Below are 13,649 nucleotides of genomic sequence, written 5' to 3'. Positions count from 1 at the left end.
CAGATATAGGACACACAACGACTAGCACATAAGCAACTTAATGTAATATGTTTACAAACAAGAAGACTGTAGCTCTCCCAGAAGTAGATATCCACATTTAATTTCAATTACGTTACTTGAACTGTAACAATATCAGTGGCGGCGATCAGGGCTGAGTGGGGGGCAGTGGCCTCTCAATGCTTGTCCCTTAGTTTTGGCTTGGCACCCAATCGCCCCTACTGAGCAATATCAATTATATGACGTAGCTAATCCCATGAAGGTATAAAAATAAACATATACTGTACATTTTGTTTATATTTTGTATTGAAAATTAGTATTAATTACATGTTATTATTCATTTGTTGATAACAATACTTTTCATCCTTGCAAAATTCCTACTGTTGTTACATCAGTACAACAATTTGATATTTAGCCTCTGGATTTCTTATTGTCGTCAACGTTCGCTTCAAAATACTGACAACCGGCTTCTGTATCATTGAGCCAAAAACGGACAGTAACAAGCCAATCCCCTTTCATATTCTCATACTTTGAGCCATCTTCTCCATCTTTAATCATGTTGTATTTCGCTCTTATAGATGAGTATGTGCCCTGCAATGAAATCACAACTATTAAAATGATGTTATTAATAATTCTGTTTTGCAAATAAGTACAAACTAAACGTTTGTGTTTAACATGCATAGGATTTGTGTAATGCAAAAACAGAAAAAATAATTTCGTTTCGTTTTAGGACGTCTGAAATGCATGTAGAGTAGCCTAAAAACGATATGTTTATTGACCAAATTGTAAACTGCAGTCTTGTTAATGTAAAGAACATCTGAAAAGCTTACTATAGTTCTCCGCTTTCAAAACATCTCTGGTTTTGTCGGTGAATTTCTTCAAAGGAAGGTGAATTTCGGCATCAATAGTTACGAAGGTTTTAAGATGCAACAAGAAGATGAAATTTAGAATCAGAAAATCAGGAAAGACAAATAGCCCGTTCACTCTCTTGTAAGCCTAATACCAGAATGTTTGCGATTGCCGTAACTGTTTCACCATACTGATTTTTGTACGGATGCAGTAAACGTTATTGCTTGTAAATGCTATATTTGATGAATACACATGATTACATACACACGTCTTCGTAGAATGTTCCACTGCTGCCGACTGAGACTGTCTTGAGGCAGTGTTGCCAACTGTTCACGCCGCTTCACTGGCGTGCTGCAAGTCCCACTAAATTACACTGATTAATGATTAAAACCTGAACATTCTCCCCCCTCCTTGATTTACTAAATCAACATAAAACACTACAACAAATTATTTCTCTGTTGGAAAAGGGATGAGTTTATGAATTGGTCTTTTAAATGTACCCTGAGCAGTGCGAACGTTCACTACTCTCACAAGTTTATCAGATCCTGTGTAGACCTCTTCGATGACTCTAGTCTTCCATGTGAGGGGTGGAACATGGTCTTCCTTCATTAGCACCAGCATCCCTGGTCGGAGATTGGGTTTGGTTGTTGTCCATTTGGTTCTCTGCTGCAGGTTGTTGAGATAGTCCCTGGACCACCGCTGCCAGATGTGTTGATAGATCCGTTGAATCCGTTGCCACCGATCCAGACGATTTTCTGCTATATGTGTCACATCAAGCTCGGGAAAAGATGTTAGAGGACTACCTATTAGGAAATGACCTGGGGTGAGATAACTATTGTCAGTAGGGTCATTGGACATAGCAGTGATAGGACGTGAATTTAAACAGGCTTCGATTTGACAAAGCAAAGTTGAAAGTTCTTCAAATGTGAAGTGCTGATTTCCAGCTGCTCTTCTTAAGTGGTATTTCATTGATTTTACCGCTGCTTCCTGCAGGCCATTGAAATGGGGCGCATGTGGAGGTATGAAATGCCATATGAATTCTTCTGATGCTGCATACTTGTGTATTTCAGTCTTGAATTCTTGCGACTCAAACAGCTGACGCAATTGTTGTAGTTCTCTGTAAGCTCCAACGAAGTTTGTTCCATTATCGCTGTATAAATTTCTACATTTTCCCCTTCTTGAAGTAAATCTCCTTAGAGCTGCGATAAAGGCAGATGATGTTAGATCTGAGACTAATTCTAGATGTATAGCCTTTGTAGTGAGACAGACGAAGACTGCTACGTAACATTTTCTCGAAATCTTGCTTCTTGCGTTTCCTGATTTCACATTAAATGGACCAGCATAATACACTCCTGCATTGAGGAATGCTCTACCTGGTTGAAGTCTTGTTGATGGTAGTTGACCCATTAGTTGCTCTGACGCAGATGAGTTTAGCTTGAAGCAAGGTAAACAATTATGTATAACCTTCCTGATAACTTGTCTTGCTCTCGGAATCCAGTATTTTTGGCGAAGTGAGGCCAACAGTAGCTGAGAGCCCGCGTGAAGTAATCTCTGATGCTCTGCTAGTATAATGAGTCTTGTTAAATGATGCTCTGATGGCAATATAAGTTGGTGTTTGCTCTCATAGGGTATTTGAGCATTTTGTAGTCTCCCACCTACTCTAAGCATGCTGTTTTCGTCTATGAATGGATAGAGACTTCTTAATGGACTATCCCTTGCCACTTGTCCATTGCGTTGAAGCTCCTGGAATGCTTCTCTGAAAACATCTTGTTGTGTTGCCTTGATTATTGCTGCCAGGCTGAATCTCAAATCGTTTGCTGTTAGCTGCTCTGTTTTCTTGTTCTCACGATTCTTTGTGTTGTGAATGAAACGCTGGCAATAGGCAATGACTCTAACTAGTTTCGATAATGACGAAAATTTGTGGATGAAGGTCGTCGATGGAACTTGAATGACTAGTGATGTGACCCCCTTTCTTTCTTCTGTAACTTCTTCTTTCTCTGCGTGTGACGAAGAATTTGGTCATGAAGAAGATTCTTCACTCAAGAATGTGGGTCCATTCCACCACAGTGTATTGTCTTGCAATGTGGCCGGTTCTACACCTCGAGATACAAGGTCCGCAGGATTGTCATGTGATGACACGTGTCTCCATTGTGAAGGACTTGTTGAATCTTGAACTTGTGCCACCCTGTTGGCGATAAAAGTTTTCCACTTGTTTGGCGGCGATGACAGCCATGCTAGGACTATCTTCGAATCTGTCCAAAAATATACTTGACTGATTGCAAGATTGAGTACCGCTAATACTTTCTTCATTAATTTGGCAAGTAAAACTGCTCCACATAGTTCCAGACGTGGAAGTGTAACCTGTTTTACTGGAGCCACTCTGGATTTGGCGCAAAAAAGTTTAACTGCAACATGACCACTTCTGTTTGTTGACCTAACGTAGATTGCTGCACCGTAAGCCTTTGTACTGGCATCGCAGAACCCATGAAGCTGTATGTCATTGATTTTTCCTTCAATCAAGATGAATCTACTGACTCGTATATCATTGATGCGTGGTAGGTTTCTATACAACTGCAACCATTGCTGCAATAACGTCGGTGGTAAGCTCTCGTCCCAATCGATGCGTTGAAACCACAACTGTTGTAGAAATGCCTTGAAACTGATGACTACAGGACTGACCAATCCAAGAGGATCGAATATTGAAGCGATTATTGACGTTACTCTTCTTTTGCTTATTTCTGCTGCGTGGGCAGATGTTGATGCTGCCTTGTTGGCGATTAAAAATTTGTCTGTGCCTGGATCCCAGAGTAGACCAAGAGTTTTGACACCTTTATCCTTATCTAATTGAAGTGGTAACTGCACTTCTCTGTGGCTATGAGGTACTGCCTCTAAAAGTGCGGGATGGTTAGAACACCATTTTCGAAGATTGAAACCGCCACTTCGTAGAAGATGGATTAATTCTTCTTGTAATTTCAGTGCATCCTCTACACTGTCACTGCCTGATAAACAATCATCCATGTACATATCTTCCCTTACAGCTCTTGCTCCATTCGGATACACGTGTTGTTGCTGTTCGGCTAGCATTTGTGTACACGCTGTTGCGAGAAATGAAGCTGGCTTTGTGCCATAAGTCACCGTTAAAAGTTCGTAAGTGTCTACTGGCCTGTCTAATGAGTATCTCCAGAATATTCTCTGCAATGGTAAGTCGTCTTCATGCACCATAATTTGGCGGAACATTTTCTCCGTGTCTGCCGTGAATGCTATGCTGTGTGTGCGAAATCGTAGAATGATGGAGTACAGATCTTGTTGCAGAATTGGACCTGCTAGTAAAATGTCGTTAAGTGAGTTTCCAGATGTAGTTTTGGCGCTGGCATCATAGACAACTCTGGTCTTCGTTGTGCTGCTGTCTGGCTTGAATACTGGATGATGAGGCATGTAGAATACTTGTGTGTCATCCTTGACTGTGTCTAACTTTCTCATGTGTCCTAAATTCTCGTATTCCTTCATGAAGTTATTGTAATCTTCTTTCAGAGCTGGCTGCCTCTTCAATCTTCTCTCCAGTTGTTCCAATCTACTCATGGCTTGCTGAGTTGAATCTCCTAAGTGTGGATGATTTGGGCGTTTAGGTAGACGTACTATGAAACGACCAGATTCGGAACGCGTTGTATTTAATTTAAAGTGCTCTTCACATAGCTCTTCTTCCTTAGATCTGTGTGGTGACTCTATTCCTACCAACTCCCAGAAGCGTGCAAGTTGTTTTTCCAAACTGTCATCTGTTCTTGCAAAACATGCAGTGATTGATGAGTTGCATTCTTGAGGCATGGATCCACCCAGTATCCATCCAAGTTGCGAATCTTGCAGAACAGGGTAATTGCCTTCTCTACTTAGACGTTCTGGCTTCAGTATGGAGTAGAAAAGCCCTGCGCCCAAAAGAATGTCTATCTTGCCAGGTTTATTGAATGTGGGGTCTGCCAGTGCGATGTCCGTTGGAATATTCCATGTATCGTAATTTATGTGCTCTGCAGGCATATCTCGAGTGATTTTTGGCAGAACTGAACAAGAGATTGTAGTTGAGAAGTCATTCGCGAGTGATGAAATGTTCACATTCACACTGAAGCGAGTTTCCGACGTTGAGTTATTTATCCCATGAATTGGAATGTAGGTCCTTTGTTTCTTGAGACGCAGTCTTTAAAGGTTTCCTCCGTTACGATGTTTGATTGACTTCCATTATCTAGTAAGGCACGACATGTGACCAATCTTCTGTCCTTATCCTTCACTTGTACCAAAGCAGTTGAAAGTAGAACATGCGATGTGTGTCTGGTCTTGAAACTGTAGTATGATGCTTGCGTATTCTCCCGATTGTGAGTCTCACTCTCCGCCACTGAGCCTTGGGTGTCGGTGTGTCTGTTCTGTGTTTCCCTTCGAACAGCACCGAGCTTCCGTTGATCATCGTGCAGCAAAGTGTTGTGCTTCTGTGAACATGCTCTGCAATTGCCTGATTTACAGTCCTTGCTTCGATGTGGCTTCAAACAGTTCCAACACAATTTGTTTTCACGCACACACTGTCTCCTTTGATGTACATTTGCACTGATAAAACCTGGGCATGCATACAGAAAATGAGAAGGCTGTTGTTTACAATACAAACATGCATTTGATGAAGAAGCCAAATATGAATGTGACTGCTGTGTAGTTTTGTTTTGTTTGGTCCTTGCGTCACTGAATTTATTATCCCTAGGTGTCTGGCTGTTTTGCGGTTTGATAGTTTCTAGTGCTTGACATTTATGCTCGAGAAACGTAAAGAATTCTGAGAGTGGTGGGAAGTCTTGCTCAGTGTGAGTTAATTCCCAATCACGTCTTGTTTGCATGTCTAATTGAGATACGAAGTGCTGCAATAATACTACATCCTCTAAAGGTTGCGACAACTGTAATGCCTTTAATGCCGAAAGATTGCTTGTAATGGTATTTGCGAAGTGACGCAAATCTGACGCATTTTCCCTACTAACTGAGTGAATGTGCAAGAGTTCCTTTATGTGTGTTGCCGCTATGAGCTTCTTGTTTTCATAGCGCCGAACTAGCTGTTCCCAAGCTATTGTGTAATTGCCTTCAGTGATTGGCAAATTCTGGATTAAGCGTAGTGCCTGACCCTTCACAGCTGATTTCAAATAATGGAATTTCTGAATTGCAGATAAGGTGTCATTATTGTGCACTAAGGCCACAAATGTATCTGAAAACCCTAACCATTTGTCGTAACTACCATCAAAAGTAGGAAGAGAAATCGAAGGAAGCTTGAGCTGGTTGTCTTTATTTGTAAATTTCTGATTAGATGATTCTTGACCCTGATTATTGATTGCAGCATGTTTAGAAATTATGTTTTGCATTTGAACCTTTATTTGAAAGTACAACTCTTCAACTTCAATGCGGTAAGTTTCATGTTCTTCTGACTCGTCGTCTTCGAGTTCCAGCTGTGTTTGCACTTCATTGAATTTTGCCCAAACATCTGATAAATACAGAGCACGGCATTTCACCTCCTCAATAGTTTGAGTTTCCTCAAAGTTCTGAATGAATTCTAACAAACGTGTAAGTTGCCCCTTTACAACTCCGCGCTGTCGTGTTAATTTCTTCCGTGCTTCTTGATTCATTGTAAAAGGAAAGGAAAGAAACAAGAGGGAAGGAATTGAGCTTGTGTGGGTGTTGTGTTAGCAGAAATGACTGACCTTTGTACAGCTGATTGCTGCTCCTGACTCCAGACGTCAACAAGGCTGCTCGGAGCTCCGTTGTTGATAGTGGCTGCAACACGAGAAGAATTGTTGGCCGCGACGAAATGAACTGCGCGCGAAACGTGCCACGCCCGAAATGTTCATGTAACTTTCTTAGTTCCCGTACTGAGAAATATACGTATGCTGCTATGTTCAATGTATGTAATACACAATAATGATACTGTTCACTGTGTGTAATACACTAACCGAATGTACCGAGTGTGTTCTTGAAGCGACACGCACATAACTGTGCTGCAATGACTGTTTTTCACATCACAAACTACGCACTTGATAACATCCACAATGGCACCCGACCGCACGGAGGACCATAAATGTTTGCGATTGCCGTAACTGTTTCACCATACTGATTTTTGTACGGATGCAGTAAACGTTATTGCTTGTAAATGCTATATTTGATGAATACACATGATTACATACACAAACTAAGAAGTACAACTAGATTGTGTTCCCGCAACACACACGCACGTCTTCGTAGAATGTTCCACTGCTGCCGACTGAGACTGTCTTGAGGCAGTGTTGCCAACTGTTCACGCCGCTTCACTGGCGTGCTGCAAGTCCCACTAAATTACACTGATTAATGATTAAAACCTGAACAAGAAGTATATTGAAGCAGCAATTAAAATTTCCCATCTGTCTTTATCCAAGAAGACGTGAATATTGGCAAGGATGGTGCAAATTTATGCCCACATCAACATAACAGTTGGGCTGTAAAGTTCGTAGGCTGACTCATAGATGGCGTTACTAGAATTAAATCCATGTGATTTTTACTTAGTACTAACCTTCAAAAGATACGTGTATAAATTTCACAGCTGCGGGATAATTAGTTCGTGAGATATAGCATTGTGAGTGAAGCAGCTTTTGTTATTGTGAAAAAATGGATAAAAAAAGAATTTCGTGTGTTAATAAAGCATTGCTTTTTGGCGGAAAAAAATACTGTTGAAGCCAAGGCTTGGCTTGATAAACATTATTCGGACTCTGCACCAGGAAAATCAACCGTTGAGAAGTGGTTTGCTAAATTTAAACGAGGCGAAATGAGCATCGAAGACGATGCACGCAGTGGACGCCCCAAAGAGGCTGTTACCGACGAAAACATCAAAAAAGTCCACAAAATAATTTTAAATGATCGTAAAGTGAAGTTGATCGAGATAGCCGAGACTTTAAAAATATCAAAGGAACGTGTTGGACATATTGTGCATGAATATTTGAACATGCGAAAGCTGTGTGCAAAATGGGTGCCGCGCGTGCTCACAATCGATCAAAAGCAACAACGTTTTGATGATTCGGAGCAATGTTTAGCGATATTCAACCGTAATAAACACGAATTTTTCCGTCGATATATTACAATGGATGAAACATGGCTCCATAACTACACTCCAGAGTCCAATCGACAGTCAGCCGAGTGGACTGCACGTGATGAACCGAATCCAAAGCGTGGAAAGACGCAACAGTCGGCTGGCAAGGTTATGGCATCAGTATTATGGGATGCGCATGGTATTATATTCATCGATTACCTCAAAAAGGGTCAGACCATCAACAGCGATTATTACATAGCGTTGTTGGAGCGTTTAAAGGATGAAATCACGAAAAAACGGCCCCATTTGAAGAAGAAAAAAGTGCTGTTTCATCAAGAGAATGCACCGTGTCACAAATCAATGAAAACGATGGCAAAATTATATGAATTAGACTACGAATTGCTTCCCCATCCACCATATTCTCCAGATCTGGCCCCCAGTGAATTTTTCCTGTTTGCAGACCTTAAAAGAATGCTCGCTGGAAAGAAATTTAGCACTGATGAAGAGGTAATCGAAGAAACTGAGGCCTATTTTGAGGCTAAAGAGAAATCGTACTATAAAAATGGCATCGAAAAATTGTATGACCGCTATAATCGTTGTATCGCCCTCAAAGGCAACTATATTGAATAATAAAATCGAATTTTGTCAAAAAAATATTTTTTACTATGTTAGCCTACGAACTTTTCAGCCCAACTGTTACATTTACGTTACACCTTCGTGTTGGCATTCCCTAATTAAGTAGTTAAGTGTTCGTTCCTCTATTGAAGGCACAGAACGAAGTAGTTCAGATCCCACTTTAAGGGCTTAAAACAAATGCTGACGAAGAGTTGGTCTGCACGGGGCCTCCGAGATATTATATACGGGCTTCACACAAGCTGCCGTGACGACACAGGATTAATCATATATAGTCCATTTACAACATTTAGTAAAGTGTATTATAAGAGTATATAATATTTAGATTTCTGACTGAATCGTTCTTTCTTATTCATTCTGAACGTTCCACTTACCTCTAAGAACATATACGTATGCAGGGTGTTTCTGTGATCGTGTTACACAATTGCAGGGATGATGGAAGGGAATAAACGCAACAAAATGAGATAGGGAACCCTGCTGTGGAAATGCCCCAGTCAAAAGTTACAAGCCAAAACCTTCGAAGGGCAGGCAACCAAAAATAACGCGGAGGGGTACCATAAAAGGTGTCTGGAGAAGTGAAAAACAAACAGAAGAATCACTGTAGCGACTTTATTGAGTAGTAACTGCAGCCATCAAGTATCCAAAGTGACGCCCCCTGCCTCGATAAAGGCATGACAGCGTCGCAATAAGCTTTGTCGCACCCCATCTAATATCCCAGGAATCGTTCGAACCAGATCACAGACTGCAAGGATTGTTGCCAAGAGTTCCTCTACATTACTCACTGGTGTCTTGTAGAAAACACTTTTGACATGACCGCACAAAAAATCAAGTAGGGTCAGATCAGGTGAACGGGCAGGCCAAGCAACAGCTCCACCGCTGTTTGAAGGTCTGCGTCAGAATATCACGAGCACCAGCTACGAAGTGTGCTGGGGCCCCATCATGCTGAAACGACATGCGTTGACGAACGAGAAGTGGGACATGTTCCAATAACTCGTGGAGGATGTCTCTCACAAACACAGTGTACACTGGTCCAGTTAATCGTGGCGGTAACAGATACGGACCTATTAAATGTTCTCTGACAATGCTCGCTCCCATGTTTACAGTAAATCTGTCTTGATGGCTCTTCAAGGGGATTTTCATCGGCCCATACATGACTATTGCGACTATTCAGCATTCCGTCTCTCGTGAAACAGGCCTCATCAGTGAAAAGCACACAAACATGGAACTGGGAGTCGACCACACTGCGCTGCAGTAACCATTCACTAAACACAATGCGGGGTGCAAAATCACCCACTGTACCGAAGGCATGGACGCGCTGTAGATGGTAAGGGTGCAGCTGCTGCTCCTACAGAACTTTCCAAAAAGTACTATGGGCCACACCAATTTCACGTGCCACAGTCCGTGTACTAATGGATGGTTGTCCTTCCACTCGTTCAGCACTTCTTCAAGGCCGGGTGTCCTTGTAGTTTTTTGCCCTCCTTGCTCGTGAAATTGATGTCGCAATTGCTCCGTTTCCCTTAATCGTTGGAAACGTCTGGGAGACATGGTGTGCGCTGGATGTCTGCGCTGTGGATACGTGGTCCGATACAACCTTTCTGCTTCCCTACAGTTCCCATTTGCTCGTCCATACACAAACACCATATCAGCCAGTTCCTCTATCGTATACCCCATTTTTTCCCTTCCATTATCCCTGCAAGTCTGTAACACAGTCACAGAAACACCCTGTATAACATTAAAAATTATGTAAATAATATTGATAAATGGAAAATCCAATACTTACTGTTCTGTATAACCTACCTTTACTTTTGAAATAAAGAAGGGAAAAAGAGCCATGGAAATAATATTAGATACAATACAAATACTACATTCAAATTTACTCCAAAATTTCTAATGAATTCTAAGCATTCATACATATTTAATTGTTGTGCAAAAGGAATATTACTAGTTGCAAGTTCGACAGCCATGTAATCAACATTACCAATCAGCTAGTTCACAAATTCTTGTCGTACTTCTCGTTGGTTGAACACAAACATTTTTGCATTAGAATGTATTTGAGTTATTGTATTACATAAAAATACACAAATTTATGTGTAATTGGTCAGGATATAATCATTATTAATTTGCGATTACAATTAATGTTCTTACTCTGAAATAAATAAACTTACAGAATTTCTTTTTCGAACTACTAGTTCATTCAAATGCACGTATTTCCCCAAAACATAAGACTAATCTTTTGACGTCATCAATGTTTTAGCAACACAGGTTGAGGCCCGTATACAAAGTATACACGAAGTATACGCATTTCGGAGGCCCCGATCTGTGTCGTATACATTCAATAACAATCATATATTTCTTCATTAGGATCTAGAATAGTCATGTACAAAGAATATTATATAATATATTATATGATATTGTAAAAAAAAAGGCAGGAAGTAGGGAAACTGAATAATTTTATCATGAATAATATTAGGAGAGAAATCTATGTTAAGGAATGATTGAATATTCATTTTCTTGTACCTATGTACCATACACATGTAAGCTTCATTTCTGCTTCTTGGAAGATGTACAAGTATATCTTTCAGTCATTGTTCATCTTTGTTAATATTGCCATCTTCTAATGATTGATTGATTGATTTGCTTCATTTTACTTCGTTTTGTGCTACTTTTGGCTAATTTTCGAAGATGGTTATGAGTGATGACGTGATGAAATAGATGAACGGACACTCACAAACATCCATGCCCAGGCCGGGATTCGAACCCGGGAACCCTGGCGTCGTAGCGCGATGTGCTAACCACTACGCCACGGGGGGCCGTCTAATCTTCTAATGAGACACCTCTTTCGCTTATAACTCCATTAAGCCTTGTTTCCATGATTATGAAAAACTAAATATGCTGACCAAGGCAGTAATTTATTTTATTAAAAACATAAACTAACGTAACGTTTCAACCTTCTAGCAAGGTCTTCTTCAGACTCTGTATCAAGTACAAAAGTAACCAGATACAACAAGAAGGGTAATATATATACACAAACATTACTCCCTCCAGACTATTTAGAAAGTTGTTTGGAACTTTCTAGCAGATGACTTTCACTTTCCAACTTTACTTTCACCTAAAAGGCTAAACACAATTACTTCCATATAGAATGTGGTTGGACTTTTTAATCTCACGCTCTTTTCCTTCATTTTTCTTCATTCTCCTCTCCTCTTTTTCTCTTGTCCTTTCCACTCTTTCCAACATCTTCTTCCATTCTTTGTTTAACTTCAGTCCCCCATTCCAGTTCATTGTGTCTTCTTCGCCTTTCTTCTCTATTTCCTTGGCTTCCTTCCATTTTCTCACTAGCATTCTCTTCTCCCTTCCTATTTGCTTAGCCTCATCCCACTCTATGTCATGTCCTGTTTCTCTCGTGTGTTTAAATATTGCATTTCTCTCTCTCTTAAGTCGTACATCATCCCTATGTTGTTTCAACCTGTCTTTCAGCCTTTTTTTCGTTTCTCCTATGTACACACTCTGACATTCTTTACATTTTACTTCGTAGATAATCCCTTCTTCTTCCTCTTCTCTGTTTTCCTTTTTCTTGTTAGCATTCCTCGCTATTCCTAAGATGCTTCTCCCTCCCTTCCTGTAAGTTTTAATTCCTGCTTTCCTAAGTACTTTGCATATCTTTTCTGTGGTCTTCCCCATACTCCTTATTCCAAACCTTCTCTCCTCTTTTTCTTTCTCTGCCAATTCTCCCCTGCCCGTTTTCTTACTTCTTCTGTTTATGTCCAGTCTATCCTGCTTCTCATAGCCATTCTTTTCCAGCTGTTTCCATAGGCTATTTATTTTGCCTTCTTTTTCACATTCTTTCATGCATATTTTCTTGATTCTGTCCTCCATATTCTTTATAAAATTTATTTTTGTCACCTCACTTACATCACTTCTTTTGTGGCAGAATACCCCTGCTGCACACTTCTTCTGATGCCAAGCGGTTTCAATTTCTTGTCCTCTTTTCCTTTTCATCAATATATCTAGATAGCTTAACTTGTCTTCTTCTTCTATTTCAAGTTCCAATAATATCCCTCTTTCTTCATCTTGAATTTCTTTGGCAAAAATGTCAAGCTGCCTCTTCGTTCCCTTCCATATGCCAAAACAGTCGTCCACATATCTGCAAAACAGAATCATTTTGTCACCTCCCTTTTCTATCACTTTCTTTTTTTTTTTTTTCCATTCATTCATAACCAATTCAGCCAATGCTAAAAGAGAGAGAAATGCAATATTTAAACACACGAGAGAAACAGGACATGACATAGAGTGGGATGAGGCTAAGCAAATAGGAAGGGAGAAGAGAATGCTAGTGAGAAAATGGAAGGAAGCCAAGGAAATAGAGAAGAAAGGCGAAGAAGACACAATGAACTGGAATGGGGGACTGAAGTTAAACAAAGAATGGAAGAAGATGTTGGAAAGAGTGGAAAGGACAAGAGAAAAAGAGGAGAGGAGAAGGAAGAAAAATGAAGGAAAAGAGCGTGAGATTAAAAAGTCCAACCACATTCTATATGGAAGTAATTGTGTTTAGCCTTTTAGGTGAAAGTAAAGTTGGAAAGTGAAAGTCATCTGCTAGAAAGTTCCAAACAACTTTCTAAATAGTCTGGAGGGAGTAATGTTTGTGTATATATATTACCCTTCTTGTTGTATCTGGTTACTTTTGTACTTGATACAGAGTCTGAAGAAGACCTTGCTAGAAGGTTGAAACGTTACGTTAGTTTATGTTTTTAATAAAATAAATTACTGCCTTGGTCAGCATATTTAGTTTTTCTCTTTCGCTTGCAAGCAAATATGTATTTGGTTATCATAACACATTATTGCCTAGATTCTGTTGTTTATTTCATGGGAATGGATGCGCAAATTTCGTGACCCGGATCCAGTATGTCCATAGATCCAGTAAATCAAATTCTTGTCTCCAAAACTTAAACTGTGGTGTAACATTTAAGTCAGACAAGGCACATTTTGATATAAACTGTAAGGGAGTTGCACGAGTTCATAAATAATAATGTATGTTTGCCGAACAATCCACACAACCTAAGGCGTAACTTGGCAGGGACAAAGGGAGCACTTGCCCCATCCC

The 13,649-nt window shown here is 40.2% G+C and overlaps 1 protein-coding gene across 2 annotated transcripts in view; it reads right to left on the bottom strand.

The window, feature by feature from the left end:
• Window positions 1-303: 303 nt before the first annotated feature.
• LOC145991142 (uncharacterized) overlaps window positions 304-13,649 on the bottom strand; it is a 127,975-nt gene continuing 114,629 nt past the window's right edge. Inside the window, exon 4 of one of the 2 annotated variants that reach the window (XM_083126939.1) lies at window positions 304-588. In XM_083126939.1, coding sequence (XP_082983065.1) covers window positions 409-588 — 180 coding nt within the window. In that variant the 3' untranslated portion in view covers window positions 304-408. The remainder of the gene's footprint in view (window positions 589-13,649) is intronic. The other variant, XM_083126929.1, reaches the window with a different exon arrangement.

The sequence above is a fragment of the Lepisma saccharinum genome, chromosome 1, assembly GCF_977018435.1.
Source record: "Lepisma saccharinum chromosome 1, izLepSacc3.1, whole genome shotgun sequence".
Classification (NCBI taxonomy): domain Eukaryota; kingdom Metazoa; phylum Arthropoda; class Insecta; order Zygentoma; family Lepismatidae; genus Lepisma; species Lepisma saccharinum.
The sequence above is the reverse complement of the archived record's forward strand: the minus strand, read 5'-3'. Positions and strand labels throughout refer to the sequence as shown.